Source organism: Lissotriton vulgaris, chromosome 10 (genome assembly GCF_964263255.1).
Source record: "Lissotriton vulgaris chromosome 10, aLisVul1.2, whole genome shotgun sequence".
Classification (NCBI taxonomy): domain Eukaryota; kingdom Metazoa; phylum Chordata; class Amphibia; order Caudata; family Salamandridae; genus Lissotriton; species Lissotriton vulgaris.
In genome coordinates this window covers 1,047,828,452-1,047,846,422 of record NC_141698.1, presented here as the reverse complement: position 1 = coordinate 1,047,846,422, position 17,971 = coordinate 1,047,828,452, and the positions used below count along the sequence as shown (strand labels likewise).

Genomic DNA, 17,971 nt, shown 5'->3' with positions numbered 1-17,971 from the left:
ATAGAAATATTCTAGCCCTTTAATGCATGGCTTCGTAAGTCCAGACCAACTAGACTTGCTACAAAGTTAGGAACTGTAGTGATAACACAAAAAAGTCTTTCCATATCATTGTAACATTCATGGGACTTCTAAACAAACCCTACTATTCGTGTTTGATGGTGAATAAGCTTTCAACAGGATGAACTTTCAATTCCTTGGGTAGAACATTGGAGACATTTTGTATTGGTCCTATATTTAAATGGGGGATACAGAGACTCAGAAGGCTTCATTAGTCTGCAAGAAGTCCTCGTCTACTCTTCCAATTTGTAAAGGCACCAGACAAGGGTCTCCTCTCTCCCGTCTATTATTACGCAATCTATAATGAAATGTCTGACTAAGAGAATATGGAGAAATGAAGACCTTGCAGGAGTACAAACAAGCACAGACGAATACAAGATTACCATGTATGGAGATGACATTCTGGTTGCAATCACAGACCCTGCATGCTTACTTCCTCTGTTATTGGATGAACTGACTGAATATGATAAAATGAGAGACTTTAAAGTCATTTGCAAATAACAACAAATGATGATCTTGATTCCAAAAGACCAGATTCCACCACTGCAGGCTAAGTTTCAATTTCAATGGGACAAACTCTCCCTAACGTACCTTGGAATACATTCACCCCCACAGTTTCACAACCAATCCAAATTTCTGTAGTTGCAGAAGCATACATTCCCTGTGTGTGTGAGTGCCCAAATCCGTCAAAGACTGGACGGTAAACACGCAGGGTCTGTGGGTTTTCAATACTAAAAAATACTGTTCTCTTCCTGTGATAGCATTCACTTCTGCTGCAATAAACAAAGTGGCAGAAGGAATGCCTCAATTTCAGACATTGTTGATTGCTTGGAAGGCATTCCAGACCATTCTTTCAGTCCCTGTACGACTGTAGACTGAGTTAGGTGTTTGCACATTGGTCCAGACTGAACCCCCAAGCCTGGTCACCTCTAGACGGAAACAGTGTGAGTTCTGTCTACATGAGCCTCATCCATGAGTTGCATTGGTGACAAGTGGCACTGTGAGCATGACACCTAAATCTCCAAGCATCCCGATCGCCCATAGTAAGTTTTATGCAACAAACAGCGTTTTAAGGAATTTTTGCTCCAGAGTTACCTTGCTCGGCAGTAGCCAAGGCAGAGTTCTTTCCAGAGCCATGTGCCCTTCCTAGACCTAAACCTTTCATGACTTTTTGAAACATGAATCCCTGTACTAGTCTTTTATATGTTGTTCTTCTTAAAGACTTTTAGAACAGTAAACTGTATATGCTTGATTCTTGCTCTGTAATGTGCCCTGTATGGCCGCCATGGAGGTAGTTTGTCAGGTTTCCTTGGTAATACCTTTCATTTTAGCTAAGTTGTCTTCATTTTAGTTCATGTTCACTTGGTCATTTTGACTTTTACATTTGTATTTTCGTATGTAGCTGGAACTACAAGCGAAGGAGTCCTGGCAAATTTCTTCAACAGTTTGTTAAGCAAAAAAACGGGTGCACCGGGTAGTGGAAGTGGCACTGGCATTCCTGGGAGTGGAGTGATTCCAGTAGGTGGCAACAGTATTTCAAGCACTGTCAAAAAACCAGGTAAGTTTGTTTTGTTATTCTTTCTGTTGTTTTGCACTGTAGTCCATTTTGATGATGAAGTTCATTCACATTTTAAGGAGCCGAATCTCCCACATACATTTTGTATTCACAATCCAGTTAATGTCGTGCTGTAATACTTCACTTGATACCCCTATTTCATTGTACGGTATTGTATTAGTATTTGTTTAGCATACTGATACGACTGACAGAGCTGGCTTTTTGAGTTTTAGTGTGAGCCATTGCTTGCAAATTTAGTTTCCTAGTCTGAGCATGCACACACAGTGTTTGACTGATTTGTTACTAGCTAGAGCAGGGTTCTCCAACCTTTTTTGTAGTAAGATCTACTTTTATTCAATTATAATCATTGTGACCTACTATTCGTTTTGTAACAGTGACCACATCAGATAGGATTACCTTAGTGGCCACCCTATGCAATATTACCAGTAGTGATCACCCCAGTGGATCAGGAAGGTTGCCAGCAGTAGTGTAAAAATAGGCTTTGTCAACTTGGAATACCATAGCTGCAGTGCAAGAGCATTGAGGTAAAACTGTTAATCATGTGGCTCTATTGGGAGACTTATTACTATCACTCATATATCGGCTTTAAATATATTTTGGAACCCCAATCATTTTTCTCCAACTATCAGCGTGAGTTCTGAAAATACACACATTTTGTCTCAGATATACACTTTTTAATTTTGATTTCCGTATAGTCAACCAAGCAAAAGCTTCAAATGTAATAAGGTGGGCTGCAAACAAGAGGAACTTGCAGGTCGCTAGAGAGCTACCAGTGACTTATGATCTACTCGTTGGACAAACCTGAGCTAGAGCTTGCTTCTAAGGTGGTATTGGCCACTTCGTTGACAGCTAGAGGACTTGGTTGGTAGTGTCTATGGTTGTGTCCAGTTTGTGTTATCCTTTTACTTTTACAGCACAACCCATTTGATATATATACTTGAAGGTATGTTTAATCACATGTCTAATATGAAAACCATAATCCAACAAGCCTGTTGGACACAGTCTTCAGTTAATCGTATTATTCTTTTCTTTGTAGCAGTTATATTGAATGTGGAGTGCATCAGATGACTTGGCATCTAGATTACAAGAACACCTTTGGTGTTGGGGTGGAGGAATGGTCTAAAAATCAGTTAAGCTAGGGGTCATGATTTATCTTAATCTGGTGCAGGTTATATGATAGTGTAGTGTATGTCTTCTTTGATGATTGACAAATTGGGGTGCTAGTTTTTCTGTTGATTGAAAGGATCCCTTTCTGTTATTGTCCAAGAAGTGACAGCAAGTTTAGTCACTGACCAACTACTAGACTGAAATAGCCTTTTACTGTGAGGGTAAACAAGCAAATCATTGCCTTTGTCAGCATATTTGTTAAAGAAGGACAAGATTATACTTCTAGTGGTCACTTTGGATTCTGAATATTTTAAAGCATGTTCACTGATGAGAGAGGTCACTCTTGTAGAAAAGGTCTCAAACTCCCCTCTCTCACCTCCTAGATGTATTCCTACTCTTCAGATCTGAAAGAAACAAGTTAGTATTAGATTCCTTACCTTAGAATATCCCCAGGCGTCAGACTGGATCTGGAAATTTTTGCATAGCAGTACCCTTGCGCGTCGGTAGGCGTCGTCTGCGGCTCCGCGTCCGTCGTCTGCGCCGTGATGTCGTCGGAGTACTTAGACTCTGCCCTCGCGCACTGACGTCCGTTCTTTTTTTTTCCGCGCCAGCAAGCGCCGATCTGGAAAAAGTAGTACCCTTAGTCAATTTTTTACTAACTTTTTTGATCCTTTTTGATCATTTTTCGAAGTCTATCGACTCGACTGCAACCGACTGATAACGGTTACCGACCCCCATCGCCGGTGCCTTCATTGTCTGGGCCCCGACCACGACGACAAGTCCTGCTCCGACTGCCGGGCCCGGACGTCCAAGGCTAGACGAGAGCGGTCCCGCAGGCGACTCGAGCTCCGGCAGTCAGCCCCGCGCCGCTCGAGGTCCCGGTCCGCAAGGAGGTCGAGGGACCGGTCGCGGGCCGGAGTCACCACAGTTCCGGGAGTCGTCATCAGTCTTCGGGCTCGAAGTCCTCAGGTAAGAGGCACAAACAGTCGAAGAGGCGACATCCCTCTTCTGACTCCCCCTAACACTCGCGCGATGCGGCCGGGGTTCGGGCGACACCGCCCCCGTGGCTCAGCCGGAGCCGCAGGCGTTGCGGCCTGCTCCACACCCACCCGCTGGTCCCTGGGCAGAACGCGATGCCAAAGGAGATCGAGGCCTTCCTCATGGCCATGAGGTCGCTCGCTCCTCCGTCGGGTTCCGTGGCGCCTTCGGGCCAAGCGGCCCCGACTGAGTCCCCACGCGGGCTGGGTGCTTCGGCCCCAGCGCTGTCGGCAACTTCGGGCCCGACGCCACAGGGTCCCGCTGGATCCGGCTCCGGATCCAGGTCGTCGCTGGTTGACCTTACGACCTCGCCGGCACCGTCCCATGACCACGCCGTCCCCGGTGCCACCCTCGATTCGTGTCCGACGTCGGAGCGGCGCCGTATTCGAAGCCGCTTGGAGATTTCTATTTCTATGACCCGGCCCCATCCTTTGCACCTGAGTACCAGGTGATGGGTGACGAGGGGGATTGGGAGGGGTCCGAGGACCCTCAGGACTTGGCAGGTGAGCTTGGGGAAGCCAGTGGTCTGGTAACTTCGCCCGATACTGGTTTTGTCTCCCCTCCTACCGTGGCTACGGAGGACGGGGCTGCCTATAGTGTGATGCTGACGCGGGCTGCCATGGCCTTGAGCCTTGAGCTCCCCGACGCGGACATGAGGACTATCCTCCTCACTGAGGTCCTTAAACGGCAGGCAAGCTCGGCTGCCGTTTAATGAGGCCTTGTCGAACGTTCTTCTGGACACTTGGTCCAAGCCCGCTACAGGTCCGCCTGTAGATAGGAACGTGGCCAGGCACCACCGCCCGGCTCCGGGCGACCCTTGCTTCCTGTCCACCCACCCCACCCCGAGAGCCTGGTCATCCAGGCCTCTAACTCCCAAACCGCATTCCCGACGGCTCCACCCGATCGGGAATCCAAGAGGTAAGAGCAATACGGGAAAAAGGTATTCTCCTCCCTAAGTATGGGGTTGCGGTTAGTCAATACCGCGTGCCTCTTGGGCCGTTACACCCACTCTCTGTGCGACACGGTCGCGGACGTGCTGCAACAACGTCCGGAGGGGGTCCGGACTAAACTCGCCCAAGCCCTTGCGGAGGGTCGAGATGCAGCACAGTATTCCATCCTGTGTGGGCTGGATACCACGGACTCACTGGGCAGAGCGATGACGACGGCGGCAAACCACGCCTGGTTGAGGTCCGCCAACCTCTCGGCAGATGTCCAAAATACTCTTATGGACATGCCGTTTGATGGCCGTCGCCTCTTTGGCGACAAGGCAGACCATGCGCTTGAGCGCTTTAAGGACTCCAGGGCTGCTGCCAAGTCCTGCCAGCCACGGGCCGCAGACTAACATCCAGCGCGGTGGCGGACGTGGAAACCGCGTGGCTGCGGTCAGGGACAACGGCGAGGCCAGTCCACATCTACCCCTGCAGCATCCGCCTCAAAACCCTCCTAGTCCGAGCTTTCAGGCCCATGTGACGCCAGTGGGGGGCAGGGTTCGCCATCACCACCACCACTGGTGCACTGTCACACAGTCGGACAGGTGGGTGCTGCAAATCGTCCGAAGGGGCTACTCCCTCCCTTTTGAGGCGACCCCTCCAGCCATGCCACCACAGTACCAACGCGTGTCGGGGGATCACTTGAAACTTGAAACTTCTACAAGAGGAAGTTACGGCCCTCTTGGCCAAAGGGGCCATCGAGCGTTTTCCTGGGCCAGAAGTAGAGTGTGGTTGTTACTCCCACTACTTTCTGGTACCCAAGAAGGGCAAAGGGGGCCTACGCACTATCTTGGACCTGCGGAACGTCAATGGCTTCCTCCGGAAGGAGAAGTTCAAGATGCTGACTTTGGCTCAGGTCTTAGCTGCCCTGGACCCGGAAGACTGGATGTTTGCGTTGGACTTGTGGGCGCTTATTTCCACATTCCCGTCCTGCCGGCCCACCTGCGGCCCACCTGCGTTACCTGCGGTTCACGGTAGGCCACGAGCACTTTCAGTTTACCGTGCTCCCCTTCGGCCTTACCAGTGCCCCACGGGTGTTCATGAAAATGATGGCGGTGGTCGCAGCTCATCTGCGCAGTTTAGGGATTTCAGTCTTCCCCTACCTCGACGACTGGTTGTTGAAAGCGGGCTCGCCCCAGACAGTCGTCAGCCACCTCCAGACGACGGCCGACCTCCTGCACCTGCTGGGGTTCTCCATCAATGTGCCGAAGTCACACCTGTGTCCCTCTCAGAAGCTCCTCTTCATCAGAGCGGTTCTAGACTCAGCGCAGTTTTGTGTTTATCCTCCCGAACAGCGGGTTTGGGATTTTCAGGCTCTGATTCCGATCTTTCAGCCGTTATCCCGAGTCTCGGTCAGGTTGATGCTGCGGCTTCTGGGGCTGATGGCCTCCTGCATCCTACTGGTGCATCACGCCAGGTGGCGTATGCAGGCTCTGCAGTGGGACCTGAAGTTTCAGTGGGCCCAGCAACAGGGCAACTTGTCCGACCATGTCTTGATCTCGGAGGGCACTGCAAGACAGTTGCAGTGGTGGCTCACGGACCGCGATTGGGTCAGCGTCAGATCCCGCCGTAGTTGTGATGGACGCGTCCCTCCAGGGCTGGGGGGGCCACATGGGAGAGGCGGAGATCAGAGGCCTCTGGTCTTCGGCGGAGTCCCGGCTCCATATCAACCTTCTGGAGCTGCGGGCGAACCGGCTTGCACGGAAGGCATTCCTCCCCTCTGTCCGGGGGAGTGTAGTGCAGGTGTTCACGGACATCACCACCGCCATGTGGTACTCCAACAAACAGGGCGGGGGGGGGTCGTGGACCCTATGCCAGGAGACTCTGCGCCTCTGGCAGTGGCTGGAACTTCAGGGCGTGTCCCTGGTGGTTCAACACCTGGCAGGTTCCCTGAACGCCAGGGCGGACGAACTAAGCCGTCGGTGCATGATGGATCACGAATGGCGTCTGAACTCGGACGTGGCGCAATCCCTCTTTTAGCAGTGGGGAGAGCCTTGGTTAGATCTATTCGCCACAGAAGAGAACGCGCAATGTCATCAGTTCTGCGCGTTGGAATTTCCAAGGCGGCACTAGCTCGGAGGCGCTTTTCGTCGCGAGTGGAACTGCAGTCTGTTGTACGCCTTTCAGCCTATATCACTTCTGCCCAGAGTGCTGAAGAAGATCAGGTGCGACCGGGCCCAAGTCATTCTTGTGGCTCCGGACTGGGCACGAAGATACTGGTATCCCGAGCTACTTAGCATGTCTGTCGATCCCCCAATTCGTCTGCCTCTTCAGGAGGACCTTCTGTCGCAGCAGCAGTGGACTGTCCTCCACCCGAACCTGTCCAGTCTCCACCTCCATGCTTGGAGATTGAGTGGCGACAGTTGAGGCCATTTGACTTGCCTCCTGAAGTTTGTAATGTGATTCTGGCAGCCAGGCGTCCCTCCACAAAGTCGGTATACGCCTGCAGGTGGAACAGATTTGTGGCATGGTGCACAGCAAAGGCTGTGGATCCACTCTCTGCCCCTCTTTCTGAGGTTGTCCTCTTCCTACTTTCTCTTACCCAGCTGCGCTCTGCTCTGGGCACTATCAAGGGCTACTTTTCTGCCCTTTCCGCTGCCTTAAGGCAACCTGATCAGCCTTCTTTGTTCAAGTCCCCTATTGTAAATAGGTTCTTGAAGGGCATCACTCATATGTTCCCCCTGTTCCTTTCGTGATGCCCCAGTGGGACTTGAACCTGGTTCTAACTTACCTGATGTGCGCTCCCTTTGAGCCGCTTCATAACTGTCCTCTCCGTCTTCTTACGCTTAAGACTGCTTTCCTGGTTGCCATCACCTTTGCCAGGAGAGTGAGTGAGCTCCAGGCTCTTTCCTCCAAGCCTCCTTTCTTTTCTGTCCATCCGGACAAGGTTGTGTTGCGGACAAGACCCTCTTCCCTGCCCAAGGTAGTCACATCCTTCCACATCGGGCAGTCCATCACTTTGCCCACCTTCTTTCCGCCTCCGCATCTCTCTAAAGAGGAAGAGCGGCTCCACCGTCTGGACCCAAAACGTGCGCTCTCCTTCTATCTGGATCGCACACGCCAGTTCCGGGTGGATGGCCAACTCTTTGTTGGTTCCGTGGGCGCTAAGAAGGGACGGGCGATGCACAAACGGACCATCTCTCAGTGGGTCGTGTTGTGCATCAAGGCATGCTACTCTTTGGCTAAGAAGGAGCCTCCTGTTGGGCTGAGGGCCCATTCCACTCGGGCCACGGCGGCTACTACTGCCCTGGGCCGGGGAGTCCCTTTGCAGGACATCTGTCAGGCAGCTATGTGGGCCTCGCTGCACACGTTCGCAAGACACTATTGCCTGGACAGCCAAGTCCGGAGGGATGGCTTCTTTGGCCGTTCTGTCCTGCAGGACTTTCTGGTGTGATTATTGGTTCACAGACCCACCTCCGGGGTTGTTATTGCTGGGGTATCTATTCTAAGGTAAGGAATCTAATACTAACTTGTTTCTTTCAGATGCACAAGTTACTTACCTTCGGTAATGATATATCTGTAAGAAACAGTAGTAAGTATTAGTTTCCTTGCCGCCCACCCGTCCTCCCCGTTCTGCGAACCGATATCTAGGGTTAAGGTCATCCCCTTTCAGGGCCCTAGTTTCAAGGCACCAGTGTTGGTTTTTCATCATGGCTCTGCGTTTCTGACGCGGAAAAGCTGTGTATAAGAACTGACGTCAGCGCGCGAGGGATGCGTCTAAGTACTCGAGCGTCATCACGGCACCAACGACAACGGACGCGGAGCCGCAGACGACGCCTACCGACGCGCAAGGGTACTGCTACGCAGAAGTTTCCGGATCCAGTCTGATGCCTGGGGATATTCTAAGGGAAGGAATCTAATACTAACTAATGTTTCGTACAGATATATCGGTACCGAAGGTAAGTAACTTGTGCATTTCCCCTCCACAGATGGTAGTTTGAGCTATTTCTCCTAGTCCCATGCCTCCCCTATCATGGGATTTACTTGTTACTACAGTGCCGCCTCTGATGGCCTAGTGTGCCTAAATTGACCAGTTCACCTGTCACTCCTTTTAGGAGGTCTTGTATTCCTCACAACACCATTCTCACAACTCTAACTTCCATAAGTCAGGACAGTCCCGTAGGAGAATACACACTCCTCGCCGAGTATGATCCCAATAAGTAATACATACATCTCAAATCGTCGATCATCTCAAGATACTCGTACTCCCCCAAGACCCTCACTCCTAAGATCACTAAATCTTCTTTGACTTCCTCATGCTTTTCAATTAGCAGATTTTCACCATCTCTTACTGATTTTCCTTTTACAGGCATTTCTCTTGGAAATTATATAAACAACTTTCATTACGTTCTAGTCAGAGGTGTGGGTGTGCTCAACATTCCAATGTCAACACCTCTGACTAAAGGGAAGACATTTTTTAAACCCTTCATCAAAGGCATTTTTAAGACCTATGCTCCATTTTCTTCAATGTCTACACGAGCCTACCCTGGAGAAGTATCTTGCTTCTGCTTTCGCAAAAGCTCCTGTGGCACATTTCCATCTGCCCAGTTGCCTTCTTTCAATTGCTTGCACCAGAACGTTTATACAACATGACAAATGCCATCATTGTACTGAGATGCATGTCCATGAATTATGTGAAGAGGGAAACATTGTCCCTCCTGAAAAAAGCTGTTTTTAAAATTGGAAATGTTATTGAGTTTTTAATATTTACATAACATAACAACAATCCCAGTAGTTTTCCATTGACCATTTTCCCGTCCCATATATCGCTGTCCCAGTAGCCCATTAAAATAACTTCTGCTGAACTCCTTGCGCTTCCCGTTATTCCCGCTTCCCCATGTGTTGACATGTCAATGATCTTAGTTCTGTCTGTGAGCGGAACTGATCACAATGGTCTTCAGTAGTATATTCATTTGGTTTTCCCCCCCCCCCCATATCTTGTCAGATTTCTTGTGACAACCTCGATATCGGTAGATTATTTTTTTCCAGAGTCCTACATTAGTCCATGCCCCACTCCCATTCTCGAATTGTGGGGAGTGTTGGGTCCCCCATTTTTGGGCAATGTTCCTTTCTGGTACCATATATACCAGGTTTATGAGCAGTTTCTTAAATCTAGTAGCTTCAACGTCCTTCCATAGTTCCCAGTTTTCTCATGGGGACGTGTGGCTGAAGGGTGCAGTCTGCAGCTTCCTCTAATCTTTGAGTCACCGTTTGCCAGTAACTCCGAAGTTTGGGGCATTCCCATAAAGAATGGGAGAATGTGCCTCATTGTCCGCAGCCACTTATGCAGCCCTCTGTGTCAGCCAGTCCTATTTTATGCAGTAAAGTCCTGCTATAGCCCTGTGTTTGATTTAATAAACTATAATGTTCATGTATATTAAGAACCCAGCCACCCAAAGAGTAGACGTAACAATTGACTTGCCTCTTTAGTTCCATATTGGCATTATTTTCAGTGGTGGGGCGAATTAATGTTTCTAAATTCATGTTTGAAAACTATTACTTTTAAATTAATATTTTTCAATGTACTGATCTAATCTGATGTACGAAGGAGAAAAGGTTCTGCATGTTAATTAAATACACTTTTTGAATTTTGAAGAGGCTGCCATATTTTGCACTTTTGTTGCAAGATGTATTTAAAAATGAAGGTGTTTCTTAAGTTAAGCACGCAGGACTTACTAGTTCTTTTCTTTCACACCAATTAACCTTAAATGCTTGCTTGTTTATTAAAACTTTTATTGTTAGTGTTCAGTCAGTAAACAACAGCCTGGTGCTGCTGTTCACCAAGGGGCCACATGTAATGGTCAGGAGGGCCGCATGCAGCCCCTGGGCTCTACTTTGAGTACTAATGTTCTATAGTATACCCTGTGTAGGACTTTCAGTTGTATCAGCCTATAGCTAGCTCTTATTGCCCCTTCACGGGGGAATCTCTCTGCCTCAACCCATTTATCATCCTCTGTTGTCCCCCGATCAGCCTGCCATCTCTCTTGTAGGGTTGTCTGTGTCCTTTTGGTGTTGTACACAACTGTGCTATTTGTGAGCGATATTACCCTAGCAGTGATCAGCCTGTCCAGTCGCCTCCTTGCTAACTGGTCTTCCCCTTGCATCTCTTCATCTGCTGCGATCATAGAGCATGTCGCAATTGCAAGTTCTTGAATGTTGGAGACGGGCTATATCATACTCTGATTGAAGATGACTAATGCCATTTGAGTCCCAAACCTGCTTTAACGTCTATATGCCTATATGTTCTCCCATCCCAACTCTGTTTAATCTGTGCCAGGTCTGGATCACAGTGGCTGTTTAGGGAGGCAACTGATTCACTGCCTTTCCCCAGTGTAGGGTGTGTAGGTACCCTTGCAGGCTAGCGTGAGTGTCTATTCAGTATGCAGGCTCCTCCACTGCAGAGTAAGCCCATCCATTCACCATGCATACTTGTTCTGCCTCATAATATTTACGGACCTTCTGCAGGTCAATTCCCCCTTCATATGTTGAGTGTTGAAGTGTGTGGAGGGCAATCCTGTCTGGTCCTCCCTCCCAGAACAGAGTCCTAATCCAGTGGTCTTTTTTCTGAAGGAATTGAAAGTATCCTGTTGGGTATATTTTGTAATATGTAGGCAAACCTAGATAGCTGTATCACTTTGAAACTCGCCACCCTCCCCATTAGTTAGAGCAAAGGCTCCACCAGTGTGTTAAGTGCTTTTTTAACATAAGGGGGAGGGGGTTCAGATTCTCGTCGTAATGAGCACTGTCATCCCTAGTGATCCATAGTCCTAAATATTTGAAATGATGAGTTGCCACTCTTAGTGGTAGGAGCAGTATTGCCCCGGGGAACCATCCTCTAATTGGGACCAGCAGCAACTTTTCCTAGTTAATGCTAATAATAATAAGGACGAACTAGAAGGAGAAGAAATTCCTTGTGATCAGCAATCTGCTATGGGACAGTAAAATGACTTTATAACCCCACTCAGCTCCTCTAACACCTCTGGCTTCAGGTTCTTCTTTGGATGACATGAGGGTTTCCATGCGCTCTTAGAAAGAGATTTGATCTCAGTGCCAATGAAGCAGACCAACTGCTTTTTTGACATCAAAGAAACATCTAGAAATTGGTGAAGTACACACCAATCATAGTTTACATGTGGGCAGAGGTACTCAATTTAATGAAAAAACCCTACTACAGTGACAACAGTTATTCCTTGCCTCGACATCAAGTACCAAAGCCCCAGAGAAATCACCAGCTTGCTCAACAGTCATCTGAAGTCCGACTCCCTGGTCATGCGGGCAGCACAAAGGCATTTAAGGAACCCTATCACCCTTTGTTATCCAATATTAGTGTGTCTTTCATAGATTCACATGCCTGAATCATTCCCCGTCGTCGGGAAGGGAGTCCCCGGTACATAAATAAAGTAATGTCTCATTAGACATATAGAGTAATAGGCCAAGGGCCTTACATTAGTAACATATCTGTGTCCTTTTGTAAAAAGGACCAAACTCTAGAGAAGAGACAATAGGCTATCACCACCCTCTAGAAACCTCCTGGAAGGAGCTCTACTCCTCTGATTTTCTACTGCACGCCTTGCTAAGAGAGTCTCCTCAAAGGACTGCAAGGTATGCAGTACCTTTTCTTCAAAGACCCTTAAAGACCGAGAGGGACGTCTTTTAATTTGGCTGCAGAAGATCAAAGACCAAGACCAAGCTTTGTCTTCTGAGGAGAGTAGGGTTCCTCCAAATCTTCAAAATTCTCACAAAAAAGACCCAGAGTTGCTTCTCCATGACCTTTGTCGCAGCCCCCTCAAAAGAAAGACGCACAAAAAGTCTTCAGAGGCACACCTTAAGGCTCTACCAACAAAGGTTTCCCCTCAGGAGGTTCAACACACCTTTAAGAAGCCTAGTTCCACCTCGTCGAAGACTACCTCGTCGACGAGAAAATCTCCGTCTACAGCTGTGGGAGTAACCTAGTCGATGACAACTGTTTCTACCTCTTTGGCGTCTCCAGCTTCGTCCACGTCGACAACTTCATCGTCGACTGCTGTGAAACCTATATCGTCGACGATAAAAATCAAGAAATCCGCGTTGAGGTCCAAGTCGACCCTAGGATTGCCGACGGGCTAGTCGACGCCTGCGTCGAAGAGAAGTGTTCTGTCGACGATGAGGGCTCCGCCAACGACAACACCTTCGACGAGGGCTCCAAAGACGACGTCTACACCGTTGATGACCGCTTTGTCGATGGGAGCTTCATCGACATTACCACCAATTGTATCCGTCGGTGCTTCACCGTCGACGACTACACAGACGGGCTCATCGACGAAACCAGAGGCCAAGTGGAAAGTGCGTATGTCCATCTCAAGATAACAAAACGCACGTTGACACCTGCCTTGACTTCCCCTAGCAGGGTCCAACCACTACCTCCAGCTCACCTTTTGGAGGAGGAGGAAGACTCAGACGATGGTAGTATGTTCATAACTGCTTACAAGTCCTTCCGAACTGCATGTCAAATATCAAGAGAGTTCGACCTATGATGATAATGAGTGGGATGATTATGTTATCCCTTGTCCAGTGTCCCACTATGCCTACTCAAGCTGATTCGCCTCCTAAGAATATCGTGGGTTTTCATAATGTCCTGGAAAGAGCCGCACAGCGTTTCCAGATCCCTATGCCTTCTCACCAACAGGATTGTTTCCTTTATGACTTTAAGGAGCCTTTTAAAAAGTCTGTAAGATCTGTGCCTATTATAGACTCCATCTGGGATCAGGGTGTTAAAATAATGCACAATCCGTCTTCGGTTCCTCGCATGTTACCTCGGCTTGACAAAAAATACAGAGCTTTGGACACAGCTCCAGCCTGCCTTACCGGACATCCCAAGCCTGATTCTGTCATCACTCAGGCTGCTCAGCGAAAATCTAAAAATCCTTCTGCTCCGCTGTCCGCTCCTCCAGACAAGGAAAGCAGACGACTTGATAATATTGGGAAACGTTTTTCATCCATGTCTACATTGACAGTGCGTGCGTCTAACTCCTTGGCGTTATTAGGCTGCTTTAAAAGGCAGATGTGGGCGGACATTGCTCCATATTTGGGGGCCTTGCCGGACGACTCAAGGGAGGAAGCAAATAAGATCTTGCTGGAGGGCGAACGTTCGGCGTCCAAGATCATTGATTGTGCGATGGATATCCCCTCTACTGATTTCTGCCAACTAGGTTGGCTAAAGGCGACTTCATTCCGGACAGAAGTCCAGACAAAAATCCTGGATATGCCCTATGATTGTCAGCTTCTTTTTGGCACGCATATTGATGAAGCTTTGCAGGGCATAAAAAAGGATACTGACATGGCTAGGGCTCTGGGTACCCTTCAATTAAAAAAAACAAAAACTTTTTGTGGCTCAAAGGGTAGAGGACAATCTTCCACCAGAGGAGATTACCAACACTATCGGTCTTCCTACTCCTCTTCAAATATCGTCCACAATACCAACAACGTCAGCAACAGCAATTCTCTTGCAATAAGACCTCCTTTCGAGGAAAGGTAGGACGTCAGAAGGACGCTCCTCGATGACAATGACTTCTCTACTGCTGGTCTACATTTCCTCTCCACCCTCCAAAGTAGGAGGGCGGATTTCCCTTTTCTTGCACAATTGGAAGCAAATAACAACGGACCATTGGGTTCTTCAACTGGTACAATTTGGAAATACTCTGGAGTTCCTTCAAAATCCTCCCTAGACCCCTCCTCGACCTATGCTTCACAAAAATCCACGCCTTTTACTCCTGGAGATTTCACTCATGCTCCAGAAGGGAGCTATAGAAAGGGTTCCTCTTCAACGGGGGAAGGGGTTTTAGTCCCATTTTTTCCTGGTGTGCAAAAAGGAGAAGAAATGGAGACCAATCCTAGACTTGGGAAATCTCAACAAATTCTTAAAGAAACTGTTGTTTTGCATGCTTACCATCCAAGAAGTGCTGCAACTTCTCAACGCAAACGACTACATGGTATCTTTGGGTCTTTAAGATGCCTACTTCTATATCCCTATCCACAGTAATCACAAAAGGTTTCCAAGGTTCGCCGTGGCAGGCAGGCATTTCCAATTCAGAGTCCTGCCTTTCGGACTCAAAATTATAATTTTAACACGATGGGGTAACCCAGTATCCCTCAGAACCTGGGCAGTAATGTACTAGAAAACAAATGGTTCTGTCGGGTGCTAAAAATATTATTTCTTGAGGCAATAGGATTACTCAAAAGGACTATGTAAACAATGATAAATCAATTGTAATACACACACAAACCATATCGGGTATTTAAGAGCTTTTATAAATTGCTTCATTTATAGAAATACCCAAATTTACATTTGCAAGGCTGTCGGAGAATATATACATTGTGACAAGTAATCTGTGACATTGGTGCTCGGTGCTGTGGTGACTGTGTAATATATACAATGGTGATTGGGGAAGGGAGGGTAGGGGTTGTGGACAGAGAATACACTATTTCCACAATCCTCTGCAGACTGGATTAATGAGTCTCATCGCAGGGTATCTCAACTGGTCCACGGTTCAGATTGCCGACGTTTCAACCCAAGGTCTGCACTAATGGGGTGTCAGTGCGGGTCTTTGTGAGAAGTTGGCCCGATATGCAACGTTCGCTATTCTAGCGACCGCTATGTATCGTTCCAACGACCCTTATGGTGTTTGGTTGTAAGTCAACCTATAGACCAGCTATCCTAGTAGCGTGGATACGAGCAGTCTAAGGCTAAAGACTCGAGAGGGCGCGTTAAGCCAGCTGTTTACCACACATGTACCCCTTGAACACCCAGTGAAAGGACACCACACAAGTGTTATGAAAATAAACAGTATATTTATTAAGAATCACAACAGCCCTGTACTCTTTATGAGGACAGGGTACTAAGCACAAACCAAATCTCCTTAGTAAATACTTCAAGTGCACAGTTTAAAACAAGTGTCCGGGGACACGGAAAGGTTAAGGCAAGTCGGAAGCGAGGGACTCGGGACCCTAGAGTAAGGAGGCTATGCAGGCACCGAAGTGCCGAGTTACCTAGCCACGAGGGCTGCGGCTGCAAGTCTTACAGGCGTCGGGGTCTTCGCTGACGAGCCAGGAGCCGGAAGAAAAGGAGTTGCTGGCCGGCGACCAGTGATGAATAGTTCGTAGAGATCCAAGCCTGGATCGGGGATTGATGAAACCTGAAAGCAGAGGGGACCAAGTTCGTACTACTAGCCAGTAGTCAGAGGGTACCAGGAAGGCACCGGTTGGCCGTCACCTCGACCAGGTGAGTGGGCGACGCTAGGCTCTGCAGTCTCTCGGACCAGGAGGCGTTGTCGGCGACCACGGTGGAGGTGCGAGCTGTCCCACGACGGATGTCGCTGTCGGCGTCTTGAGTGGACCAGGAGGGTCCGGGGTGCTTCTCGAAAAGATGGAAGCAAGGGCCAGTCTGGAGCAACCAGACCGGCAGTGTTGATTCTCGGATGTCGTCACAGAAGGACACGAGCCAGCGGCTAGTGACCAGACAACGTGCTGAGCAGCGAGCAGAAGGGCCCCACGCAGATCGTGGAGATGCTGGGAGACTGCACTTCGGTGCTGGAGCGGCTCAGGGTTGGGGCTTCTCGGACCCCAGAGCACTCACCAGAGAGTTACCTCGATGGTCGTGCTGGTTTTTAAGAGCGTGCAGGTTCTGATGATGGCCGGTCCCTCGAGGTCTCGTCGCACCCACAGATCACAGCTGAGCTGATGACGTGGGTAGAGGTCAGAGGTGCCAGGGAAGCCGGTTCTCGTCGAGCTGGGCCGTCGGATTCCTTGAGGAAGGACTTACAGCAAACCGCAGAGTTCTTAGATGGTGCCCGCTGATGCAGGGTGACTACTCCTTAGCCACAAGGGAGAAATCTTGAGAAGAGTCTTGAAGGTCCTTTCGTAGAAAGTAGTTCTTGATTCAAAGATGATCTAATTTGGAAGGGTCCCCGCTCCGGCCTTTATCCTAAAGAAAGGGGCGGGTACATGACTAGGTCCTGCCCTAAGGGTGGGACCAGGAAGGGGGGTAGTTACACCCCTCTCCCCTGCCGGACTTTCCCCAGGCCAGGGCTGTCGCCCCTGGAACTGGTTCTAACCGGCAGATGCGTAGTGAGCACCGGGGTGCCACTCCGCAGTCACCTTCTCGCAAAAGCCCTACCTACCCAGAATACACAAACCCTGTCTGGGACGGTGCGAACACCGCCCTTGACAGGAAACCCTTTGTCCAAGTGCTCCTCGCTGGAAGGACTCCCAGCAGCAGGAGGTCAGACTCGTGTCTGTGGTGGCAGCATCCATTTTGTGGAGCTGAGGCTTTCGTTAACTTTAACCGGGGTTCACAGTTACGTACATGTCGTGTCCCTCTAGAAGGGCGGAATGCTAACCTCGTCGCCAGAGTTGGTGAGAGGGCAGCATCCCGATTCGTATGACACCTTACTCGACATGTCTTGATAACGCGACACCGAAGTTACCGATATGGTACGCGTTATCATGGAACAGCCATTGGGTCTTGGTTCCGCAAGCTGCAACCGGGCTCGGCTCGGGCCAGAGCTTAGTTCACACGAGCCCATGCACTCTGCCTTCAGGATTGTCAAGGCCTGCCATAGGAGTGACTGATAGGAACTCGGGTGTCCATTGGAGGGTTAGATATAGGGCTACTATATCTAAAGCAAAGGGTGATTACACGACTTTGCCCCAGCTGTCATGCAGCCAGTTGTGTCAGATTTAGGAGGCCAGCCAGGGGTGGCATAATACATGCTGCAGCCCCTGGCGGCCCTGGGTACACCTATGCCCTGGGTTACAGGGTCTGATAAGGTGGCCCAGTACCAATTGGTAAATGCACCTAGGGCACATATCGTAATTTAGAGAGAGAACAGCCAGGCTGTGGGTCTGATTGGCAGGCCCACAGCCAGAGAAAGTCGTAAACCAGTGAAACAAAAGCAAAAAATCTGGGTGATCATAGGATTGCAGACCCTACTCTCCTACATGACCCCCCCCCCAAACGTCGGAACAACTAGCTAACCTTGACCAGGTGAGTCTTCTTGTTCTAAGTGGAAATATCTGGAGAGCCCATCGGCATTGCCATGATCAGTACCAGGTCTGTGTTCCACTGTGAAGTCCATCCCCTGTAGGGAAATGGACCACCTAAGCAGTTTGGGGTTTTCACCCTTCATCTGATTTAGCCACAAGAGGGGCTTATGGTCGGTCTGAATCT

The 17,971-nt window shown here is 49.1% G+C and overlaps 1 protein-coding gene across 1 annotated transcript in view; it reads left to right on the top strand.

Moving 5' to 3' along the window:
- The window catches only part of DYNC1LI1 (dynein cytoplasmic 1 light intermediate chain 1), a 398,524-nt gene that overhangs the window by 366,517 nt on the left and 14,036 nt on the right, over positions 1 to 17,971 (top strand). Inside the window, exon 12 of the mRNA XM_086942104.1 lies at positions 1,460 to 1,615. Within this exon, the coding sequence (XP_086798230.1) occupies positions 1,460 to 1,615 (156 nt within the window). The remainder of the gene's footprint in view (positions 1 to 1,459; positions 1,616 to 17,971) is intronic.